Raw genomic sequence first — 26,909 nt, forward strand, 5'->3', positions numbered from 1 at the left:
GCTGATTCACTTTGCTATAAAGCAGAAACTAACACACCATTGTAAAGCAATTATACTCCAATAAAGATGTTAAAAAAACAGAAAAAAAAAAGCCTATTGTAGACAAGTGGGTGGAAACAGAATATGGAGAAGGACCTCGAGTTTCACTGTGCAGGTGTTAAGTTTGAAATGTTAAAAGAGAATTCAAGGAAACTACTGGATATATGACTCTGGAGACTCAGAAGTCTGGACGGGAAACATAAATTCAAGAGTCATCAGGATATATAGAAATGGATTGTGTGCTAAATTATGGCAGAAAGAAGACAAAAAAGTTCACAGTTCCAAGCCTTAAGATCTGGATAGCGGAGGAGCCTACAAAGATGAAACAGAGCCGATGAAAAAAGAGGAAACTAAAAATGTAGCAATACAAAAGGAGAATGCTTCAAGGAGGAGTGATCTACACAGCCAAGTGCTGAGGAAAGGTCGAGTGAGATGAAAACAAGTTTTCACTGAATTTGACAGTGCTGAATTCACTGGCCCCCTTGACAAAAATAATTTTGGCAGAGTGGAAAACTAACTTCAAGATAAAAGTCAGAGACTTCTATGTATGCCACATACAAGGGGAAAAAAGCAACAGCTGAGGGTATATAGATGATTCTTCCCTACAGGTTGCACCAGAAACATTCTTGATGTCCTTTCTTCTGCCTGTTAGGGTTATTTGAAATAAAACAGAGATGGTGGTACATAAGTAATGACTGCACACACAAAAGGAAATCAGCCTAAACTAGCTGCTGAGGGAGAAGAAAAAAAACCTCTGCCTTGCACTTGGTAAATTCTGAATGCTTATAAGAAAAGGCTGTTTGCCACACTAAAAAAAAAAAAAAAAAAAAAAAAAAAAAAAAAACTGTCAAGAACAAAGATCTGTCACATATTTGTTATTTTAAAAATCAGGCCTGGGCTTCCCTGGTGGCGCAGTGGTTGAGAGTCCACATGCCGATGCAGGGGACACGGGTTCGTGCCCCGGTCCGGGAAGATCCCACATGCCGTGGAGCGACTGGGCCCATGAGCCATGGCCGCTGAGCCTGCACGTCCAGAGCCTGTGCTCCGCAACGGGAGAGGCCACAGCAGGGAGAGGCCACAGCAGTGAGAGGCCCGCGTACCGCAAAAAAAAAAAAAAAACAAAATCAGGCCTAAAATACAAATGCTTAAGTCCATCAGCAAAGTCTAAAACTACTATTGAAAATATAATTCTGATTTATAATTTTATTTCCATGTGATAAACTCTAGTAATGATTTCCGCACATCTGTGCTGACTGGCTTTGTTCTATCAGCCAAAAATATTCTTTGGAAAAGAAAAAAAAATCTGATAGGAAAAATACCAGGAAAGGGACTAGGTAGAGTTGAAGGGGAAAGAAAAGGGAGAACCTAAGCCAACATGCAATCTGGAGGCAAATAGATCCACACTAGTCCTGAGATGGTCAGGGTTCTAGGCTGCCTGCAAACCATTCCATACCAATAGAAAAAATTTCAACAAATAAATCACTAAAGTGAAGGACAGTATTAAGGAGCTAGAGTTACTGAGAATTCCTGGACTACAGGTTCTGGCTGATGCCTTATGTGTAGCGTGACCATCCTTTTCCCTTTATCTAAAACAGTCCTGATTTATGCCTGACGTCCTGACATAAATATTACTAGCACCACCTTTCATTCTTATAAGTGCCTCAGTTTGGTTGACAAACTATATGGTCATATTACTTATATACCACACATTTCTAAGACTGAAAAAATATATGCAGTTAATTATTAAATAAAAGGCAAATGCAATATTATAAATTACAACATTAAGAATCTACTCCTGGGCTTCCCTGGTGGCGCAGTGGTTGAGAGTCCACCTGCCGATGCAGGGGACACGGGTTCGTGCCCCGGTACAGGAAGATCGCACATGCCGCGAAGCAGCTGGGCCCACGAGCCATGGCCGCAGAGCCTGCGCATCCCGAGCCTGTGCTCCACAAAGGTAGAGGCCACAACAGTGAGAGGCCCGCGTACCGCAAAATATATATATATAAATAAAAAGAATCTACTTTTTTATTTGAACCAGTTCTCGTAACTCTCCTAAAAAATGAAACATAACATAAAATAAGCTGCATTAAAAAAATAAATACAAATGTCATGGCTGAGTGTAAATAAACTACCTAAAATTCAGTTTAAAACAAATTCATACTCGGTGCTTTCAAATGTTTCACAAACATGTTTTTCGTATCTGTTATTCAGTATTTATAATAATAAAAGAAAGAACATCAAATAATGGACCGACACCTTAATCTCCCAAGTGCCTCAATAATAACCTCAGATATTTCAAGAGACTTACACGTAACCTTTACAAGAATCGATAATCACATCCATTTTTTACTAAGACCAGTAACCCAGATTATGCACAGGCAGTGGTGACTCTGGGGTCAGGGACAGAGAGATGGTTTGCATTTCATGCACTACTTTGGAAGCTGATAAATTACAGCCTAAAAGCCATCCAGACCTCTAGTTTGAACTAGTACAATCAGTGTACTGTGCTTTCTGGGAACCACCATATTACCTTACTCTAACATGGACATATAATAAGTGAAGGCTTCTATTTATTGTAGTTAGTGCAAAATAAGTAATATTCTTGTCAAGCTTACCTGAACCGTAATTTCTGGTGTCTAATCTCATTCCATTTTTAGCAACAAGCTATACAACCTAAGTGGCACAGTCTCAACTCTCACACATCCAAAGACTAGCTATTAAAAATGTAACCTTTGCTGGATCTCACGTAAACAACAACAGAACTCAAAATTACAGGACATGTAGGGCAAACTTGGAAAAATTATTTAGTAAATTAAAAATTCTATTAAACTCTAGCAATATTCAGGGACACACTTATATGATCACTAAGATCAGTATTTCAGAAGCATGGCTAATTTGGGCATGTAAAAAAAAAAAAAGGCAGGAAATGTTAGGTTTTCCAACATCATGGCATCTATCACATTCTATGTTGCATTACAGTCACTACCATATAATTCTTTGGATCCTCTGCCACATTTAGCATAGTACTTTGCACACTGCAGCTTCCTAAAAAAGAAAATGAATACTAGCATTTTTTCCAGGAAGACTAAATGAAGACAAGCCTGAAGGACTATGGTAATAATCTCATTAAATGGTATGGGTGTAACAAAGTAAAAATCAGGAGAATGATTCCCCTATGGCCTTTGGCCTGTAAAACCTTAGTTAAGAGTAAACAAATCTTTAATGATTTTCAAGCATTATTCTGTGCCACAGTTGCCACACAATGACCTCCCTTTGCCTTGTTAGTCAAGGACCTAGCTCCATTTGGCTGTAATAACAATTACAAATAACACAGGGAAATGTTTATCAAGAAGTATACAGGTCTGAAAAGGTCCACTATAACCTTCTTCTAGTTGACATAACATAGAAATTGTATTTTCATAGAGTTAAGTCTTTTACTATTGAGAAGCTATATGGAAATTTACCAAGACAGAATTAAATTATAACAAGGGAAGGAGATTCAACAAAAATCACAATAAACAAGTATAAATGATTTTACCTAATGACTACAAACAGATTCAACCATATCATTCCACCAAATCATATCTATCACAGATGATATAGTAACAAATATTAAATACATTATATGTATAAACATATGACAGACAATAAAATAACTATATTAAAGACATTATATACAATATAATATGTATATATTATATGTGTTTCAATTTGTATATTAGTGCACACAAACTGAGATTTTTAAGGTCACATCTCTATAAGAATTCTGAAACTGGGACAGCTTTTAAAAAGTATATTTATTCTTAGAACTGATCTTAAGAGTAAATTTAATGAATGTCCTTGTAACTCGTTTGTTCTACTAGTTAAAATTGTGTATAAACAATTTAGATGTAAATCTAACCTGTAGCTGTTTTTCTGGATGATACCATCTGATGTGTCTTGCTCCTCTTTAGCAGAAAATCCTAGAAGATGCCTCCTTTGATTTGTAGGGTTCACACCAGGATTCATCCTCCTGGAATCTCGTTCCAACATACTGAAAATTTTAAAATGTTAAGAAATAATTGAAATAAAAATGTCATACATATGCATCCTACGTGTAGCTCTGAAGCAAATCAAAGTTCTTTTGTAGCTCTATACACACAGCAAGAATACTAGGCATAGAAGCAAGTCAAAACAGCTTACTGATATGGTCAAATCCCTAGCTTGGCATCCTGTACATATATGAAAAATAATTTTGAAAATAATTTTTATAAGTATAGAAGTACCTTATTTATAACCTGTTTAGACAAAGTCAGTATTCTATATGCTTTAAAAACTATAATTATGTGTGTATATATATATATATATAAAGTAGAAACACGTACATATAAAGTAGAAATAGGTACATATAAACGAATTCTAAACTCAGATAATAACTGGAATAAGAAGTCTTAGATGCTGCAAACTGATTATTTTCAATGAGGAAATACTTTGAATGAAATGGGAATTTTTCTATCAACAGCCAAATTCTTTAGATTTTCACAATCCCAGAAGGCAGGCTATCAAATAAAGCTAACAGAAATTTTTAAATGCCTATGAAAGTTTCCTACTTACTTCTTTCTCCCCACTCTCCCTAATTCCTTCTTCACGTATTTGGGGCAAACATATGTATATCAATATCAATCAAATACTGCAATAGTTATTTAACACTTTTATTCATTCATTCATTCATTTATTTATGACTGTGTTGGGTCTTTGCTGCTGTGCGTGGGCTTTCTCTAGTTGCGGTGAGCGGGGGCTACTCTTCGTTAAGGTGCGCAGGCTTCTCATTGTCGTGGCTTCTCTTGCTGCGGAACACAGGCTCTAGGCGCACAGGCTTCAATAGTTATGGCACGTGGGCTCACTAGTTGCGGCTTGCGGGCTCTAGAGCACAGGCTCAGTAGTTGTGGCACACGGGCTTAGTTGCTCCGCGGCATGTGGGAATCTTCCTGGACCAGGGCTCAAACCCGAGTCCCTTGCATTGGCAGGCGGACTCCTAACCACTGTGCCAGCAGGGAAGTCCCAACACTTTTAGCTCATTAATCAAGGGCTTAGAAATTTGGCTCATCAATAAGATATCTTGTGTGTGTGTTTAATTTTACAATGCCACACATATAACTTACACTAGTCATAATCTTCTTGAAATTCAACACAAAGGGAATTTCCCTAGAAAAGCACAAAAGAAGGGATACCAGATTCTATTTAGAGGGATGAAGTAGAGGAGGAAAATAAGGCTGACGAGAACGTCACAGTTAAGGGTCCTGTGATTCTAAGAGAAAAGGATTTCTTTGGGGTTTAGTAATTTGCCTCCAAATTTGGGGAAAGGGATGTTAGGTGGAAGCAAAAAGCAGGTACACCTCTCTAGACTCTTTTTCTGATATCTTATGTTCCCTATTCTCCTCAATTCTTTACCTCCAGAATCACTGCCTTCCAGTGGTTCTCACAGGTATGCTGTGGCACTCTGGCATACTACAAACTCTTCAAAAGTGTACCACCAAATTATGATCATTGTATAAAATTTAATTTTGCTACAACTGAGGCTACATTTTGTTACAATTGTATTTTTCAGACAGAGTGTTTACCTGAGTGGTCACAAACAGTATAAACCCTTCTGCAAACGAGGTAAAAGGCCTAATGGAATGTCCAAGTAAACTCAGGAGAACTTAGTTTGGTGAGTATTTTAAAAAACATGAGATAAGCAGTGAACAAAACAATTTTGTCGGGAAGCCAAATGAAGAATGTGATGATAACTGCAGAATATATTTTTTCTTTTTGAAATTTATGTTTTTGAAAAGTGTTTACTTTTTAATCCTTTCAAGTGTAATGCTAAAAATTTTACTTAGGAAAGTATGCAGTAAACAAAATCAAAGTTAAGAACTTTCCCGCCAGTTTACAGCATCTCAATTAATTCACCCCCTACTGGCCCACCCCTCCATTGCATTAGTGAAATATCCACATAGTAACATTCCTGTTTGGTGAAGTACTCCCTCAACCCCACCAATCCCTAGAAGAAGCTCTATCACCCTAACTATTTAAGAATTGCGTATGCGGCCCACCCACATTTTATTTCCATTGGACAGTGTTGAGCTAAAGCTCCTGGGAAGGAACGGTGTTTGGGAGGGGAGCAAATTCTGGGTTGTCCCTCCCTGGGATTCACTTCAATAGGGTCCTCTTTTTTTTTTTTTTTATATAACTAGAAATGCTTTAACTAGTACCACCAGTCTTGGTACTAGTTCTGGACTCTGTGGCTATTCAGACAAGTCTAAGCAAGCCTTCTTCCAATGTCCAAAGACACCTAACATCCCCCGCCCCTCACTCCAGGCTTTCTTTTTCAAGCCTTTAGTTTCTTCCATATGTTCCTCTTTATAGTACAGTCTTAGGTCCCTTCAGCATATTTGGTCACTCCCCTCTCAATATGTTTCTCAGAGATGGGTCCAGAACTGGCCACAACACTTCTGAGGTAGTATGACCATTATAGGATGGAACGGGGTAATTCCTTCCCATGTTCTAAATATTATTCTTCCACCAATATACCTAATACCAGGTAGGCTTTTTTGGCAGTTACATCATACTCTACATTGAGGCTGGTATAATTAAAACTCCAACTGTTCTCACAAACTGATTTTGGACTATTACCTTCCCTTCCTTTCCTCTCCTCTCTCACTTCCAATTCTGAAGTTATATAATTGAGCTTTTTGATCCAGCTGAATAATTTACATCAAATTCCTCTTAAAATATCATTCAAGAACTTTTAGAATCCTAATTAGCAAAAGAAATTCTCCTTCTAAGCAAGGAACAACATACCATCAACATCCTCAACTGAGTTGTCATTAAGATATCGAAAAGAACAGAGCCAAGAAATTGAGCCCTGCAGCACGCTCCTAGGGAGCGCCTTCCAAGTTTGTAAAAACATAAGTTAAACCACTTGTGAATTAATTGTAATATATCCTAGACCAAAATTCCCTGTCTTGACCACAGAGATATTACAAGACTGTTAAACATCCTTCTAAGATGCAAATACAGTATGACAGCAGCAACCATTTTTTGAGCACCTACTATGTACTAAGGAATGAAAACTCAAAGAAAGTTGAGGCTCAAAGAGTTTAAACAGTTTGCCCAAGTCATGCTGTGATATGGTGATTTATAAAAAGAAATATATATTTGGTCACAACATTTTCCTGGCACAAAGCTCCTTAAACCCTTGGAATTTCCCAAGTGATAAGACCCATAAAGGTGCCTTTTGCTATGTCAATGAGGTGAGCTGGAAGGCCCTAGGTTACCTAAGGATAGAGAGAACCATAAGAATAGAGAGTTGGAACTTTCAGTCCCACCCACCACCCCCCAACTCCAGGGAGGGGAAAGGAGCTAGAGATTGAGCTCAATCACCAATGGCCAATGACTTAATCAACCTGTCTCTGTCATGAAGCTTCCATTAAAACCCAAAAGGAAGGGATTCAGGGAGCATCTGGGTTGGTGAAGATTCAGGGACAGTGGTCAGCTTGAAGAGGGCATGGAAGTTCCCTGTCCATTCCCCCATACCTTGCCCTATGCAGCTTTTCCATTTGGCTGTTCCTGAGTTATATCTCTTTATAATAAACAGGTACTCTAGTAAGTAAAGTGTTTCTCTGACTTCTGTGAGCCACTATAGCAAATTAATTGAACCTGAGGTCATGGGAACCTCTGATCTATAGCCCGTTAGCCAGAAGCACAGGTGACAACTTGGATTAGCGATTGATGCCTGAAGGGGGTGTACGGTAACTCTTGTAGGACTGAGCACTTAACCTGTGGGATTTGACACTATCTCCACACTGTCTGTGTCAGAATTAAGTTTAATTGTAGGACACCCAGCTAGTGTCTGAGAATTGCTTGGTGGTATGGGAAAAACCTCCCCACACACTGGAACTGGGTGATCAGAACACTTAGGGAGAACTGTTTGGTGGTGTGGAAAAACATACATTGGAATTGGTGTCAGAAATATAAGTGCTCTGAGTAATTAACAAAGCCAGGATTTGGGTCCAGGATTAGAACATCATCACTGCATTATGTTGACATTTCCCAGAATGACTGATTTTTTTTTAAGTTGTTTCAAACTAGTTTATTTAGTGGTTCCATTTTCATTCCTCAATAGATTTTATGTATTTCTCATAGGCTTCTTCACTCATTAGTTCATCTAGTTCTGAAGGGTTACTGAGTGTCATCTTGATCAGCCAACCATCTTCATAACAAGATCTGTTGACAAGTCCTGGATTTTCTGCTAGAGCTTCATTAATTTCAGTTACTTCTCCTGATAGAGGAGAATAGAGTTCACTAGCAGCTTTCACACTGTCCAAAGCACCAAATTCCTCGTTTGTTCAATTTTGTCCCAACTTCAGGCAGACTACAGTAAACAACATCTCCCAAAGGTTCCTGTGCAAAATTGCTGATTCCCACTGTTCCAACACCGTTTTCTGTTGTTACCCATTCATGTTTGTCTGTGAATTTACGACCCGACAGCAGAACGGGGCCGGCGACCGCCCGCAGTCCCCAGGGTCGCGGCGGGCAGGGCGCGTTGGGCGCAGAGATGGCGCGCAGGCTGCCGACCGCGCAGCCCGCACGCTCCACGCCACTCGCAGCGCCACGTTCGCAGCCAGAATGACTGATTCACTCATTTATTCAACATGTACTAGATACCTATTATGTTGGAATCATATTTGATGCTAAAGACTCAAAGATAAAAATCAAATACTGTGTGTGTGTGTGTGTGTGTGTGTGTATGGCGGGGGGGGGGGAAGAGTGATACAGACAAAAGATAATAGAGGGATTAGCAGCATAACAGCGGTTAATGCCAAATGTTACAAAAGCATATAGCTAGGGCATTTGATCTTTACAAAGAGGATCATGAATTTATCTTAAAATACAAGCAGTAAATAAACAGGTGGAAAGGAGGATGTGAGTGAGAAGGCATTTCATGTAGATAGACTAGTATATGAAAAAGGACACAGTCATAAGAGAATATGTTTTGCTTGGGGAATTGCAAGTAAAGCAGGAGAGGGTATGTAAGTGGACATGTGCATGTGCAAGCACAGTGAGAAAGGGATCATCTCAGAGAGAGAAGGAAAAGAAAGGAGACTAACCATAATGCAAGGCTAGATTATTTACGGATGGCCCTGTCTGCCACATTATCATTAAGTCTAGCAATTTATTCAATAAAATAAACTGTTATGTTCTGTTCTTGTTTTAATTGTGGCTCCCAGTTAACATACCCCTTTCTATATCAAAATCTTCCCTATGAACAATATTAAATTCCCTGGTCTAATGGGGAAAATCTACCTTCTTTCTTTTAAAAACTGGTATTACATTTGTCTCCTATTCATCTAGACTACTTGATGGTTACCACTGCCAGCAAAACAGCAGATTACTAGAACGGTTTCTCTGCTTTCCTACTTCCTGGCTAGGGATCTTAAAGCTGTTTGCAAGGCTCTCATAGTTACCTGCCAAGTCAAAGTGGCTGCTGTGGCTTCTAGGAGTAGTTTCTATCCTTTTCCTTTCTTGAATCCTACTGTCAACTAGCAACTAACACACTTTGTTAGTTCCTCTGGATCAGAAGGCACCTTCCCCAGCACAGTGATTCTCGGAGTGTGGGACCTGGACCAGCAGCATTAGCATCACCTGATAACTGGTTAGAAATGCAAACTCTTCGGCCCCATTCCAACCTACTCACCCAAGAACTCTGGGAGCGGTGCCTAACAATCTGATATACGCCAATGTTTGAGAGCCACTGTTTTAAACTAATCTTGTTTCTCATAACATCTTTCCTACCTCAATTCCCTAAAAGTTACACGTTGTTCACAATAAATCCAACAGAAGTGGACAGTTTAGGGAAAAGGATGGGGAAGTCAGACGAGAGGCATGTGGAAGGACACAATCAAAAATGATTTATGTGGGCTTCCCTGGTGGCGCAGTGGTTAAGAATCTGCCTATTAATGCAGAGGACACGGGTTTGATCCCTGGTCTGAGAAGATCCCACATGCCGCGAAGCAACTAAGCCCGTGCGCCACAGCTACTGTGCCCGTGCTCTAGAGCCCGCGAGCCACAACTACTGAAGCCCACGCGCCTCAACTACTGAAGCCCGCGCGCCTAGAGCCCGTGGTCCGCAACAAGAGAAGCCACTGCAGTGAGAAGCCCGCGCACCGCAACGAAGAGCAGTCCCTGCTCACCCCAACTAGAGAAAGCCCACGCGCAGCAACAAAAACCCAACTCAGCCAAAAATAAATAAATAAATATTTTAAAAAAATGATTTATGTGGTTTATGGATGATTTATGGAGTAAATTACAAGAGTTCACAATCATTAGTACTTGGAAGCTTTCAAAGAGCTCTTCTACTAATCATTGTTCTTTTCATGATTTTATTAGCACTGTGAAAACTGGCATTTTGATTCACAATTTGTGACTGTTGCAAGCAAATGCCTTGAGTTTAACTATCAGTTTAGGTTATTCCATCTGTAACTGGACTGTGCTATAATCACTTAGTAGCTACACTTCCTAGGAATCAGTTTTAATGTTGATTGGTTTGGCTCATAAGTGATCGCTATTTTTTCCCACTGCCCACGTGAGTAATGATTATTACAGTGTAATGACAATATATGTTTACCGCTACGTTAGTAACTTTTACCTTTTTTTAGCCTGAGGGCTCACTCAGATCTCATTCAATGGACTCCACAAAAAGGATCTTCACAACACTTTTATTATACAGAGTCAACAAAGCATTTTAAACAAGGAAGTGGGTCAGAGAAGAGGCAAAAATAAGGATCCAAACAGTCTATAAGTCTCAATTTTATTATCTACCCATTGGGCCAGGAAGTATTTTGAAAAGGCAATATATTAATTTTAGAAAGAATCTTTTAAAGTTTTTCACTTTTTTGTTTTTAGTTGTTGTTGCCATTTGGTCCCAATTCCTTGCAAATTTTTTTAAAGTCTTAAAATGAAATTTCTAAAAAAATAAATTAAAGTGTAATGAAATTTCTCAAGCTAAATTACAGAGAAGCTGACTGTCCAATTCAGCTCAAAACAACTATATATGCTTGAACCTATGAAATGACCTATAGAAACTAATTTTAACCATCTAAATAACTGCAAATTTACATTTCCCTTGTTTTTATTAATATCTGAAAGACATAAAGGAGTTTTATTTTACTGCCAGAATTCAAGACTGTCTTAGTACAATTTGGACAACACAAATATTAAGAAAGAAATTTGACAGTCCTTATAATGGTCAAATGTACAAAAGAGTATGAGAAACTTACTGTTGATATGAACTTTTAGATTCTTGGCATGAGTGTTTTATATCATTCAATGTCCCTTTTTGTTAATTTTGGGAAAAATAAATTTCCAAGAACACAAGGAGATGACTCAGAGTCACAATATTAGTATAATGATTAACTGTTTATAGATCATATTAATATGGCAATCTAATCACTTTTCGTAATTAGCTTAAATCAGATTCTATTCAGTATTTTTAAATAAACTAATAAATATTTTTTAAAATAGAAGTCTCTATGACCAGAAACATGCTACCCTGCAAGAATCACAACAGTTTTAAGCCTTCGAATAATCATTACACCAATAAACCTTGCTCATGCTGTGGGTCAATGGGCCTGAAAAGCACAGATTAATAAAACACAAGTAATTTCAATTTCCCCAAAAGTCTGGAAAAAGTATTATAAGAATTGTTACTTTACTTTTTCATTTATGAAATTCTAAAAGCCAACAACTGTTTTAGATTATTTATGAAGCCAACTTAATCCTTAAGATATGATTTCAGATACCCAATTTTCATACCAAGTAGCTGAACAAAAAATGGCAAATCTCCAAATCTATTCTTCCCTTTGCAAACCTGTTTCCTTATGGTACAAGTTGGTCAATTTTAAGTTCAAGCCATCTCAGCAGTTAAGAATCTTACTGGTTCCCATTCCCAAAAGATATCCATATGCTGCTATTCCTCTTCCTGAGAACTGCACATGAAAAAGTGAAATCACTTTAAGCTGGAAAGAGCATGAAAATCCTCAGGTTTTAATGTGGAATACAGGAAAGAACACAAAATTTGGAGTCAAGAGATATGGATTCAACGTGTGGCTATGAGACTCTCCAATTGAGTCTGGGAAAGTCGGTTAACTTCACTGAACCTCCAATTCCTCACAATGTAAAATAGGAAAAATAAATATTTCACAGGGTTTTTCAAAGATTCAAATGAAACGATGGATGTGAACATGCTTTATAAATCGGAAAGTGCTATGTGTCCCACAGATGACACAGCAGTTAGTGGCACAGCTTGTCTTCCTGCCTGCCAGGTTCAGGCTATTCTCAACATAGCAACTGGAAGGATTGCTTTAAAATCTAGGTCAGATTACTATGTCACTCCTCTGCTCAAAACCTTCAGATGGCTCTTCATTTCTATCATGGTAAAAGCCCAAATCCTTACAATGACCAAGGCCTCACTAAATTTAACCCCTCCACCGTATCTCTCTGGCATCATCTCCTACTACTCTCCCCCTTGCTCACTTTAGTCCAACCACACTGACCCACTTGCTTTTCCTTGAACATGCAAAGCACACTTCCACCCTAGCGCCTTTGTACTGGTTGTTCCCTCTGTCTGGAATGCTCTTCCTCCATATATCCATATGGCTATTTATCACCTTTAAACCTTGGTTCAAATGTCTACTTTATAGTGATCACTATTTAAAACTACAATTCCAACAACCACTCTCACGCTTGTAAAACCATTTACCCTACTATATTTTATCCCTTTGTTCTATTATTTCACTTATTATGTTTATTGTCTGTATGTCCCTGTAGGTACAGAGACCTGTTTTGTTCGAGGACAATGCTTAACCCATAGAAGGCATTCTTTTTTTTCTTTAAATAACAAATAAATGAATTTTATGTAACATTCTGCCTCATGCCAGGAGAAAAAATCCAGATCTTTATTTTAGGGAAACTAACCCACAACTCAAGAACAGCAGGTGGTAAACTCATTATTATACCAGATCCAGGAACAGGAAATTATGTTAATTTTCATTGCAACTGAGGCTAAAGACAGGGAGTTCCCAAGGGAGTTCTCCGAATCTTAAAAAAGCTATTTTTCTCTGTTTATTGAATGGTTCACAGATGATTTTTGCAGACTTTGTAGTAAATCGGCATAATTTACTAGAAACAGAAATTTGACTGAAGGAAGAAATAGATCAATAGTTGAAATGTTTTTTTTTTTTTTAATCCTCTAAATAGCAGTTCTCAGAACCAGGGATTACCAGACCTTGAGAAGAAACACGTACTTTTTACAGTGGCAGTTTGCCAAGTGAGCCAACAAGAGCAAGAAAACAACCTGAGATTCTTTCATCCATTCAGTGAAAAATTATAAAGCAAGCACTCTTCTAACAGGCGATGATCAGTCTTGGAACCCAGCCACTATACTCTGAGGAAGGCCAAGCAACTTGTGGAGAGGCCCAAATGAAGAAAAACCGAGACCCTCTAGCCAATGGCCCTGGCTCGGGTCCCAGCTCAGGCCAGCACCAACCTGCTGGCCTGATGAGTGAGCCAGCTCGAAAGTAGGTCCTCCACCCTGAGCCAACCCCGTTGACACTCCATGGAGCAAAGCACTGTTTCTACTGAGATGTTGAATTTCCCAAACTGCAGATGTTTCAGCAAAGTAACTGACTGTTATTGTTTTAAACCTTTAAGTTTTGGGGTGGTTTGCTACACAGCAGTAAATAACCAATACACTATAGTTATTAAATTGCTGAAGTCAATGAGTCAATGTTTAATACAAAAAGTTTGTGTGCAAACAACTCTTTGGTATCCTCTCACTTGAGAAAGGCACACTCTACTCATTCTCAATGTCAAAAAGATGCCTGTAAATTTGAGTGCAATATCTTCTATTATATTCCCACCAATCCCATCAACCCATAAAATATATATTTTCTCCTTTCACATTCAATCTTAAGTTTTAGGAAAATGGGTAAAGTTACTGGATAGAGTCCTAACTCCTCTATCTGTAAATACCAACTTTTTCTCTACATGGATCACTGTTGTTCTATTAATGATTAACACAAGGGCTCCAAAGGCAGACTGTGAACCCTAGCTCTGCCAAACGTTAGATGTGACTTCAGTTTCCTCATCTGTAAAATGGAGATAATACCACTTACCTTAGAGTTCCAGGAGGAATTAATTTATATAAAGTGCTTAGACTAGTACTTGGTGCAGAGCAAATGTTTGATAAATAAAAGCTTAACACAACAAAACACACAAAAACTGCTACCTTTACCAACCAAGCACAGGTGGTATCAACATACAGCCAAACTCAGATTATTTTGAAACTGTCTTCACTTTTTTATTCATCTTCTTTTTTCCAACGGTCTTATTTCCATTTATCTCTCATTTTCAAATTCACATCACACAAAAAAAAGGGGTGAGAAGGAAAAATGAAAGCAAGTAATGTGGTTTTATTGAGAAGTCCAGTAAAAGAGTTGAGATAGAAAGCCATATAAGGCATACAGAGTATCTGTGATTCCCCAATATTAGCTCCTCAGAGCTCATGGATTGTGACAAACTGCCTGGGAACGTAAGACATCAATGCTCGCTTATGTTCACAACACAGACACCATGAAGTCTAGATGCACAGCACACACAGTTCATGCTATACTAGCCATAACTCTGTTAAAAACAATCTGTAGGGCTTCCCTGGTGGTGCAGTGGTTGAGAGTCCGCCTGCCGATGCAGCGGACACGGGTTCGTGCCCTGGTCCGGGAGGATCCCACATGCCGCGGAGCGGCTGGGCCCGTGCGTGAGCCATGGCCGCTGAGCCTGCGCGTCAGGAGCCTGTGCTCCGCAACGGGAGAGGCCACAACAGTGAGAGGCCCGCATACCGCAAAAAAAAAAAAAAAAAGAAAAAAAAACAATCTGTAGAATAACCCTTAAAATATGTTTCAAATGCTTACTGAAATGACAGAACAGGTCAAATCTGGAGAAAATAAGACATTAAAGGCAAACCGCCTAGAAGCAATAAATAATTACATATATATTTTGAAAAATCAAAAGTTTCAAAGTTATTATACTACCTTAATATTAGGCTAGACCTTCACTTATTACAAAAGTAAAGCTGTGTATTCCTCTATTATTTATGTTTTGCACAGCTCAGTACTGAAAATAGTGTTTGAGAAAGCTATTTCAGACAAACCATCCACTAGTCCTTGTTTTACGTTAAAGATCTGTAGTCTAAAGAAAATATCAAAGTAACCAACTTAAACTGACAGTTTTCTCATCTGCCCTAGTCTCTCACTGATGTCCTCTCACAAGACAGAAGCAGGAGTTACCACATTATCTCCTTTTATCTTTGAAAGTGACATAGTGACTTATTCAAGGTAAAGAAGGAAGTTAACAAAGGATGTACGTTTCTGATTTCAACTGCTTTCCCCTTCACTGTAACAAATCAAGTCTGAGGGGGAAGTAGCCAAGTGATACATGATAAAGCCACTGTGATACTCCTCATAAGCCTCCCTATATATAACTCAGGAAAGCCAAAACTAAAGAAAATCATCAACAGAATTTTCCATGCCCTCAAAACTCAGCTCTTCACTACTGATAGACTCTAAGCCATTTTTTTAAAGGATGAAATCCACAGGCGATAGAAGAAAAGAGAACCAATTACTTTGCACAGATACTTTTTTGAAGAACATGAGTAAATTAGACTATTTGGGAAAAGAACTGCCCTTAGCTCTGCTACCTCTCTGCAATCCCAGATTGAATAACACCTGGTATTTAGATGTATTTCTTCAGTTTATGTGTCACTTTGATAACTGTGGAAAGCACTTTTAGCCAAAAACTTGAATTAGATTTCATTTAAAAACCTGGCTGAACAAAACCATGTATACTTGGTGGTTTGAAGTCTGACATTTAAGTTATACAGTAACTTTTAACTTACAGCCAATAGTGATATCATACAGCAAAGTGTGCTCAGCAATTGAATAAGGAAAAAAAATTGAAGCCAGATTTGGGGACAGGCTCATCTCAGGATAAAAAGCTAGAATTCTTCCCATAAAAATAATGAAAAGCTGACAAACTTGGAGAATATTGGAATTAGAGACATTTTATTTCTAACCAGTTCCAGGCCACTCAAATTCAAAACCATATTCTCTGTGGTTACCTTTCCCCTATAACATAGTCTCATAAGAAAACCACAGAGTAGCTGGTCCTTAAGCAGTACAATTTGCCCTTCCTCATCCAAGTCTGATGTCTCAAACTGTAAAGATTCTGGTTCTTGTGAGGGGACAGCACCCAACCAGAACAAACAAGGGAAAAGTATTATCAATTTCAAACACTTGTTAATTTTTTTTAACACCTAATATATTTAAAACCACCTCTGGATGTTGCCTTATTATTTGCAGGAAAGGAGAATGGTTATAGTGACTTTTTAAATAGTAGAAAGGGAAAAATGTAACAAAGGAACCTATATACTGAAGTCCTATGTGTTAGGAAGAAGTTCCTCTCACAGGGTTCTGTTATGATTCCTGTTCTGTCCAAAACACAGGTCCATAAATTTCCTCAATTATATAATACAAACCTATGACTATACAAGCGTCTGTCTAGAGATTTAATAAAATTTCTCTTATATATATTATCTTCTAATTTAATGGATAAGTGCTCTTACAATTACCATAGGGGTCAATGTATAGAAAGAAATATAAAACTATACACAGTAGTTTTCAACCCTGGACATACCTCAGGATCACCTAAAGAAAAATACTTTGTTTAAAAATAAATGATTTAAGGACTTTTCTGGTGGCACAGTGGTTAAGAATCTGCCTGCCAATGCAGGGGACATGGGTTCGATCCCTGGTCCAGGAAGATCCCACATGCCATGGAGCAACTAAGCCCATGTGCTGCAACTACTAAGCCCGTGTGCCGCAACTACTGAGCCCGTGTGCTGCAACTACTAAGCCCACGTGCCACAACTACTGAAGCCCGTGCACCTAGAGCCCATGCTCCACAACAAGAAAAGCCACCGCAACGAGAAGCCCGCACACCACAACGAAGAGTAGCCCCCACTCGCCGCAATTAGAGAAAGCCCACGCACAGCAACAAAGACCCAGTGCAGCCAAAAATAAAATGAATAAATAAATTTTAAAAATAAAAATAAATGATTTAGACCCATCTCACTAGATTCCATAGGTTTGGGGTAGGGCTCAGTTAGCTCTCTTTTTAAGATTTCGTAGTGATTATGTACAGGAAAGGTTGAAAACCACTATGAGAGAATTTACCAAAAAGTCATCCAAACTGTTAAGGAGAAAAGGAAAATTAGCAAAACATCAGACAAACTTCTATGATAAAAACTGTAGCCCTACTATACTCAACAGTCAACAAAACTCAGAACATAACAAAGCTGATAATAAACAACAAATTGCAAGTAGCATTTAGACTGATGTTTTCCCAACTAGCTCTTAATCACCCTGTTTTATAAAGAAGGAATTATTTTTAACACAGTTTGTTGCTGGTTAAACTTTATGTTCGTAACAGAATCTTTCAGAAATTCTTTTATTTCTATCGAAATTAATCTATTTTCCCTTTTTCTTCCCTTATTTCCCCCTCATTTCTTAAATAAATTCAGCTTCCCTCCACGAAGAAATATTTTTACCAGTGTCTAAAATGAACACTGCTCATTTCCCCCACCTCACTGTATTTCCTTGATATCTGTACAAGTCTGAGATTTACATCAATCCTTGGGGCCTGGGAGCAAGTTAAACTTACCTAATGTCAAAACAGTGATGAAGTGCAAACTTGAAACAACAACAAAACTTAAAAATCAAACAGAAGCACAGCATAGAGAAGTAATGAAAAACCATGCCTTTGGTATGAACATCAGGTATGAACTTTGACCACTGAGTTAAGTATGAACCCAAGAGGAGGAAATTCTAAAGATTAAGTCCTCTCCCTAACAAAGAAAATATCTTTCTCAACCTCATAAAATTTAAATGTAATAACCATTTATACTGTACCCTATCCAATTTCAACGTCTGTTAGAAGGTTTAGTGTCTGAAAAATGACTAGAAGAAACTACATTTATAGTGCAGAAAGTAGTAGTAACGAGATAAAGAGAACAGCTATGAAAATTAAGGTATCTTAGAAAATGTACAATCAGAAAAACATAAAGAAAATGGAACCAGTCATAAGAGACCCAGGCCTCGAAAAAAATTTTTTTTTGCCATTTTTATTCTTTTAAGAGGGGGGACAACTTTTTTTCCATTTCTGTATTATACCTTGGTTACTGTCATGTGTTATAAACTTCCCTTGGAATGTCCTTCTCTCCTTCTCTCCTTATAAATCTTTAATTCTACTCTCCTCTGTGAAGTCTTTCCTTATAATAACTCTCTCCATTTATCTCCCTCTTCTCAGTACAACACTCACAACATACACCACATTACGTGGTGCTCACTATGACATTTCCTTGCACTAGTCACTGTTTCATGCTGTTCTCCTTTAGAGTGAACATGATGGCCTATGTGACCTGAACACAGCCTACCCTTTCAGCCCAATTGTTTACCATTTCCCACCATACATTCTATGCTCACTAACATTCAATCATTCATTCATTTAGTCACTCAACCATCATCCAACAAATATTTATCAAGTAGCTACAACACGTCAAGCTCAATCTAAAAGCAAGGTAAGCTCTAGCCATCTGTGACTGCTTCTTACTGTGGGTAAAAGCTATCTTCTTTCACCTCTCTAAGCATTTGTTCAGAATATTGCCTCTGCCTGGAATGCCCTTCCCTCTCTGTCACCATGATAAAAACCTTCTTTGCAATTCAGTGCAACATGTGTCTACCATGTACTACATACACTATGCTAGTTGCTGAGAATATATAAAAAAAAGAATAAGGCAGAACTTCTATTCTCAAAAAAAAAAAAAAAAGGAGGGAATTCCGTGGCGGTCCAGTGGTTAGGACTCAGCACTTTCACTGCCAGGGCCCAGGTTCGATCCTTCGTTGGGGAACTAAGATCCCACAAGCTGCTCAGTGAGGCCAAAAAAAAAAAGAATGGTCCATGGGAAACTGTGGAATCTCAATAAAGTAAGCACCTCTAAGAATTAAAAAAAAAAAAAAAAAAGGAAAAAGGAGTCTATAGTGATGAAGACAGATACACCAACAAATAATTAGTAAAATATGATACATTCTATTATATGTATACAGGATAATTTGGGAACACCAAGAAATACTTAGCCCAGCCTAGGGGTGAGCTGAACTTGCTCAACGCCACTTTTGAAATCTGTAATAACAATTCCCCTGCTTTTCTTTATAGCTATACCATTTATGCACATGCATTCATAATGTACAGTTTTTCTGATTTGAACTTTCTATAAATGTAATCATACTGTACATATTTTTCTGCAATTTGCTTTTCCCGCACAGTATGGTACTTTCTACAAGGTCTGATAAATAGCATTTTAATACCATAATTTAAAACCAAATTTCATTATGACTTCTTTGATCTATGGGTTATTTAGAACTGTGCCTTTTAATTTTTAGTAGTATAGGAGTTCTTAGTTTCATCTTTTTGTTACTGATTTCTAGCTTAATTGCACTAACAGTGAATGTAGTCCATATGTAGTTTTTGAAACTTGCTGATATTTCCTTTATGACCTAGTACAGAGTAATTTTTAACACTTTCATATATGGTTGGAAAACTATGTGTTGATAGATGCCGTATATATACATACAGCCCCTAGATCAAATTTAACGACAATAATCAAATCTTCTGTATCCTTGCAGATTTTCTTGTCTATGTGGTCTATCAATTACTGAGAGAGGTATGCTAAAATTTCCCATTATGGTAGCAGAATGTCAATTTTCACCTGTAGGTCCATCAGTTATCGTTTCCAAGCTGTATTATTAGGAGCATACTAATTTAGAATTATTATACCTTCCTGATAAACTATACTTTTAAATCAGCATGTAGTGACTAGGTCTAATAATACTTTTCTCCTTAAAGTATATGTATCTGATATTAATAGAGTAACTCCAGCATTCTTTTAGCTACTGTTTGCTTCTCCATCCTTTGATCTTCTACTTTTCTGTAGCTTTATGCTTTTAGGTGTTTCTCTTATAAACAGCATGAAGTTGAATTTTGCTTTTCTCCCGCATCCAGTCTGACAATCTTTGCCTTCTAAATGCACGGGTCAGTACATTTCCATTTATTGTGATTACAGATAATATTCTAGATTCATTTCTACTACAATATTCTGTGCTTTCATAATCTGGCTGTTTCTTTATTTCTCTCTTCATGCCATCTTTTTGACTGAATCCGTCCACCTCATTCCACAATACTACTTCTAATAGGTTTTGAAATGATATATTCTAATTATATTTTGTTAGATGTTATCCCTCAAAACTTTAAAATGCCAATTAATTTAACAAGTCTAAACACAGTCATTATCTTTACTTACTTCCCAAACAACAGAAACTTTGAGTGCTTTAAGCTCAGTCACACTCCTCACAATTTATCCGATGTTATTGTCCAGAAGTTATAGTAGTCCCCCTTTACCTATGGTATCACTTTCCACGGTTTCATTTACCTGTGATCAACCACATACTAAAAATATTAAATGAAAAATTCCAGAAATAAACAATTCTTAAATTTTAAATTGTGCACTATTCTGAGTAGCATGATGAAGTCTCGCATTGTCCTGCTCAGTCCCACCCTTTCAAGACGTCAATCATCCCTTTGTTTAGTGTATCCCACTGGTTTAGTCACTTAGCAGCCATCTCAGTTACTAGGTTGACTGTCGCAGTATCAGTATTGCAGTGTTTGTGTTCAAGTAACCCTTACTTTACTTAATAATGGCCCCAAAGTGCAAGAGTAGAGATGCTGGCAATCTGTATATGCCAAAGAGAAGCCGTAAAGTTCTTCCTTTAAGTGAAAAGGTAAAGTTCTCTACTTAATATGGAAAGCAAAAAAATCATATGCTGAGGTTGCTAAGATCTACGGTAAGAACAAATCTTCTATCCATGAAATTGTGAAGAAGGAAAAAGAAATTCGTACTAGTTTTATCATCACATCTCAAGCTGCAGAAGTTATGGCCACAGTGTATAAGTGCTTAGTTAAGACGGAAAAGACATTAAATTTGTACCATAAGCTATTTTGAGAGAGAAAGAGGTCACATTCACATAACTTTTATTACAGTATATTGTTATAATTGTTTTTTTATTACTAGTTACTGTTGTTAACCTCTTACTGTGACTAATCTATAAATTAAACTTTATCATGGGTATGTACGTATAGAAAAAACATAGTATATATACGGTTTGATACCATCCATGCGGTCTTGGAATATATCCCCCAAGGGTAAGGGGGGAATACTATACTTCCATCTTGATTTGTTTTAACGTTACAAACTAGACATTGTTAATGTTTTATACCATCAACTTTTTTAAAAGTTTCATTCACATTTATTATTTTTGTTGTTGTTGGCTCTTCATTTCTGTTATCTCAAATCTTCTTTGAGGTTATTTTCCTTCTTCCTTAAGACCTTGACACTTTTGAAGATTACAAAAATATTTTAATGTCCCACTCAATCTGGCTTTATCTGATGTTTCTTCATGGTAAAACCCAGGTTATGCCATTTTGGCAAGAATGTCACAGAAGTGATGTTGTGCCCTTTTCAGTGCATCACATCAGGAGGTACAAGATGTCAGTATGTCTCATGATGTTACTTTGATTACTAAGTTACTGTAGTGTAACCCCATAGTTATGGTAGTGTCTCTTAATATCTCTCAAGTTTTCCATCTCTATGTCTCTCTGTGTTACATTCTGTATAATTTCTTCAGATCCATCTTCCCATTTACTATTTCTTTCTTCAAATGTGCCTAATTTTTTGTTTTAACCTGTGCATTGTTTTTCTAATGTCAACTTTTTAATTATCACATTTCCAGGTTCTTTTTCAAAATGTCCTGATTAATCCTTATAGTCTTTTGTTCTTTCATCATACTTCAATTCCCTCTTTTATTTAACATATTTATTTTACCTCTAGTATCTGTTAATTCAATTATCTGTAGTCTTTCAGAGTTTTATTCTGTAGTTTATTTCCTCTAACTCTTATTCATGGTGGCCTGTTTCTTGGTGTGTTTAATAATTGGGGGGAGGTGAGAGGATGTGGATTCATGTTCAGTTGGAACCCTACCTTTGGCAATTTTTTAGATGTCTGTTTAAAGTGCCTTTCTCTGAGAAGGATTTACATTTGATTCTGCCAGGAGACTAGCAGTACCACCAACACAGGACCGCTTAAACTAAATTTTTGTCTTGGTTTTTTTTGGGGCCACACAAGTAGTGTAAATTCAGGCTCAAACTGCATGAGTTAGGGCTTGTGGTAAAGAGAAAATTCTTTCTTTATTTCTACTCTACTCAAAGCCAATACCAAGATAGGTACTTACCAACACTCTCCCTATGTGGTATGGCAATCTACTTTTTTCTCTTTTAGCAACCAAGAATGTCATTCTTTGGAAGTTCCAGCTTTACTTGGGTGGGGGTAGGAGGGCTTCAGTTGTGACTTCTCACCTTGTTTGGATCCAGAGCTTTCTTTCCTCTTCCCAGATGCTACGACAAAAGGATGAGGAAATAACTCTAGGACAAGCACCACTTCCAATGTTAGCTTACCATTATGGATTTATGTTACCTTAATATTCTGGCCTCTGAGAGGTCCTTCCTTTTCCTCAGTTCAGCCATGAAATCAAAGAGTTTTGATTTGTTTTTTAATCCAGCATTTTCCGGTGTACTAAAATGCGAAGTTTCTCTGTACCTCTAGCCCACCATACTGCCAAAAGCAGAAGTCCTTAAGGTTTCTTGAAGAATGGTAGGAAAAAAAAATGCTTTATAAAAGGCAGAGTTTTCAATGGTCATTTCTTAAAAAGAGATCTGGGTTAAATTTCAGGTTCTACAACTATAAAATATGACTAATAATCATAGACTCAATCCCAATGAGTAGTAAGTAAGAAGAGGGTTTCCTACCAATTCACATTTGTCCTGTTTAGCCATTCCCTGCTGCCTAGAGTTACTATTTTTATAGACCACCCAGAGTAGGCCAGTTCTTTGAATCCTGTGCCAAAAATAGCTAGATGCCTTCTTTACCATCCACACAATATCAGTAAGGTCAGAAAAATTAACCCTTTTAAGTCTACTTAGTTTATTTTCTTTTTCTGTGTGATGACTATTCAGTAACCCCAAACTCTCCAAACTAGTCAGTTTTGCTACACATTACTTTGACAAAACTCTCTTACGTTAGATGTAAGATGTATTTACATTTCATCACCAAGTGCCTTCAGGAAATGTTTCTTAAGGCATACCTATATTTGGCAAATGTGTGTTATATGTTTTCTCACTTGGAGCCATACCAGTAAGGCACAAAAGTTCAATTCTACATTGAACATCTGAAACAACATTAACAACACTACTACGGTAATGTGATCTCTTCTGAAAGACTTTAGGCTCCTAAATTTAAAATGCTTTCAAAATCTCTGATTAAAATGTCTATTTGTCTGGCCAGACTTAGTTTTGTAGTACCTGAGAAGAGCTGAGTTAGAACTCACAATCTATTATTTAGAAGCCTATGCAGTTTCTGCACCAATGAAAACATAATGCTTGCTTTATAGATATTCAAGGCCACGGATGTGGAAGTTGTTCACTAAATATCTTCCAGGTGGTACTAATAAGGTTCAACTGGGGATTTCCTGCTCCTCTGGCGGATTCCCAGGTCCGAGAAGATCATTGGTTTTGCAGTGAAAAGACTGCAAACAATGAGGTCAATTAAGAAATGCTTCTGAATAATATACATGATGCAACATCTCCATTCCCAACATTTGGTTCAGGGGTAGATTTCAGTCTTTCAAACATTTTTGCTCTCTGAGCTTTGATATTTCACTGTGCCAAATTTTCTCCAGAAGAAATAGTTCCTGCTTTTTATGAGTTTCATAGCCAGTTTCTTTCCTATTTCCTTCTTGGTATCTGGAGATATTCCAACTTGTTAAGACATTTTGATATTTCTTCATTCCTTCTAGCTCTTCTCTTTGTTGCTTTTCTTCAATCTAAGCCTTTTAACATGTTTTCAAAATCTGAACAGTTCCTAATATTCCCACTACTTCTTGGCTTTCTGTTCCTAAAGCCTTCACACAGAGACAGACACAGATTTCCTTAGGTTGTTGCTCAGTATTTTCAAGTATTTAAACTTTCTCCCATTCTTAATTCTCCTTTTTGTACTGTCCATCTAATTTTTTTAAACACAAACCTTTATTAATAAATTGAGACTATTATCTCCTCCATCCATAATGGATCAATCTACTTGCTCATGGAAATAAGACCCAACCCATGATACACCCATCACCTCAGCCATCAGTGAAGATCATTAATTCATTAAAAATTTTTTGTTGCTGTCTTATTTTTCAAATCTCTGTTGACTTCTGAGGGCTTTCACAGCAAGACGTCCCCAATACCACCCTCATTTCCTGAAGCATAATTACATTCTCTTTATTCGTTCATCAAATGCTACTCCATAAAGCCTCTGTGACTACCATCATCAGAGTCACTGATGTTCCTTCAACAATATGCCCCTATTGGGAATTCCCTGGTGGTGCAGTGGGTAAGACTCTGCGTTGCCAATGCAGTGGGTCTGGGTTCGATCCCTGGCCAGGGAACTAGATCCCACATGCATACCGCAACTAAAAGTTCGCATGCCACAACGAAGGAGCCCGCGAGCCGCAACTACGGAGCCCGCCTGCTGCAACTAAGACCCAGTGCAACCAAATAAATAAATAAATATTTTAATATATATATTAAAAAAAAAAGAATATGCCCCTATCTTTATACAACATTTACATAATTCTTTTTCATACCACAGTTGTTTACATATGTGCTTCTCTTACTAGACTTTTATTCGTGTTTGCATTCCTGGCTCCTTGCTCAGTACCTGGCAAACAATAGTCCTCTAAAAATATTTGCTGTATGTCTGACTGAATAAATAATGAGTACCTCATATAGCCTAGATAAGAAACGAGGAACTAAAAGCACACAGCTTTTGAGAAATAGCAAATGAACACACATAACTGTGTATCTCCTCTGGGATGAACACTGTCTTGTCTCTACAGGACAAAATTAAAGAACTAGACAACATGATCTAAGACTTTATACCTGTGACAAAATATGCATAAGAAACAGTAACAGCACAAAACACAACTTCAACAAGTGGAAGAAAATGTAACAAATTCATAACTGGTGAGAAGCAGTTGAATAAAACAATATCAAGAATGTCAGTGGGGAGAGACTAAAACATAAGTTGCAAGACAGAAGGAAGTTCTTTCAGTTTAGGAATGGTGTACATAAACGTACAAAAATAGGAATTAGTAAATATATGCAGAGTATGGCAAGCAGGTTACTTGTCAATAAACACTAGATACATATTTAATACATGCAAGTAGGTTTACAGCAACTCATACCAAAAGAAAAGATTTTTGGGTCAAGATTACAAGTAATCCTTTTAAAAGAGAAATACAACTAGCTAAAGACTTATCAAAAAATAACTTACTACTAATGGGGGGTGAGGGTAGGGGGAACATATTCATTCATACCAAAAATATTTATTGAGAGACCACTATGTGCCAGGCTCTGTTCTAAGCACTGTAAAACAAAAAACAGATGAAAATCTCTGCAAGGAAATAAAGAAAATAAATAAGTAAATTATACAGTATACTAGAAGACAAGAGGTACTATGGAGAAAAGAAAAAAGAGAATAGGAAGTGTGGTGGCAGGAGCAGGGGTGGCAATTTAGAGAAGGCAGTCCAGGACAGTCTCATTGAGGTGGCATTTGAGCTAACACTTGAAGGAAGGCCACTGGAGAAGAGCATTCCAGGCAGTAGGGATAATAAATGTGAAGAAACTGAAGCAGGAACATCATTAGTGTGTTTGAGGAAGAGCAAGGAGGCCACCGTGGCTGCAAAAATGTTAAGATAACATTTTTGATCCAGAAGATACGTAAATATTAAAAAACACTTACAATATCCATGTTAGGAAAGGTGTAGAGAAATAGATCTTCCTTTCACTTGCTGGTGGGAGTGTAAACTGGGACAGTCTTTTTGGAAGGCAATTTGGCAGAATCTATTACAATTTCAGATATTCATGCCTTCTAACTCCAGTCTACTACTCTCTCTCTCTCCACACACACACACACAATACAGACTCCATGTATGTAAACAATACCGTGTGTGTGTGTGTGTGTGTGTGTGTGTGTGTGTGTATGGAAATAATTTAAATGCCCATTAATAGGAAAATGGTTAAATTAATTATGGCAGCAGTTCTCAAAGTGTAGAGCCCTGGGGTTCCAGGTAGTCCAAAGAGCATTCAAAAGGAGAAGGAAAAGTAGCAGCCTCTGTAATGATAAAAGAATCTTCAGGGTATATCTACTAATGGTCACCTTTAAAAACTGGTATTTAAATATAAGATAATAATTGAAACCTATGGCTCTGTTATCCTCAATGGCTGTGGCAAAAGTCACAGAGGAAAGTCAGTGGGAAAAGTCATTATATAAAAGAGACTTTGAAAGGAAGAAATGAGTGTAGCTGGAGAAGTTCTAACAAATGGCCTACACCCATGAAGCCCCCTCTGGTACTGAGGGTCCCAGTAAAAACGCTTCATTTTGAGAGCTGTTAGTGACTCTGTATTCACTCCACAGTAATCTGATTCACTTTATTCAAGGAATTTAATTATTTTCAAGTTCCTAAGTCAGGATGACAAAGTTTTGATTAGCATGTCTCTTTTCTCCTTTATTAATCAAGAGATAGATCTTC

The 26,909-nt window shown here is 37.6% G+C and overlaps 1 protein-coding gene and 1 pseudogene across 4 annotated transcripts in view; both read right to left on the minus strand.

Moving 5' to 3' along the window:
* The window catches only part of ATF6 (activating transcription factor 6), a 222,639-nt gene that overhangs the window by 147,252 nt on the left and 48,478 nt on the right, over positions 1–26,909 (minus strand). For all 3 annotated transcript variants that reach the window (XM_082655486.1, XM_082655485.1, XM_082655484.1), the window contains exon 10: positions 3,941–4,072. In XM_082655486.1, the coding sequence (XP_082511612.1) occupies positions 3,941–4,072 (132 nt within the window). The remainder of the gene's footprint in view (positions 1–3,940; positions 4,073–26,909) is intronic.
* LOC309828727 (glycine cleavage system H protein, mitochondrial-like) lies at positions 8,172–8,705 on the minus strand (annotated as a pseudogene). Its single transcript has one exon. The product of its transcript is annotated as a glycine cleavage system H protein, mitochondrial-like (transcript).

Source organism: Grampus griseus (assembly GCF_964374135.1).
Source record: "Grampus griseus genome assembly, chromosome: 1".
In the NCBI taxonomy this organism is placed as follows: Eukaryota; Metazoa; Chordata; class Mammalia; order Artiodactyla; family Delphinidae; genus Grampus; species Grampus griseus.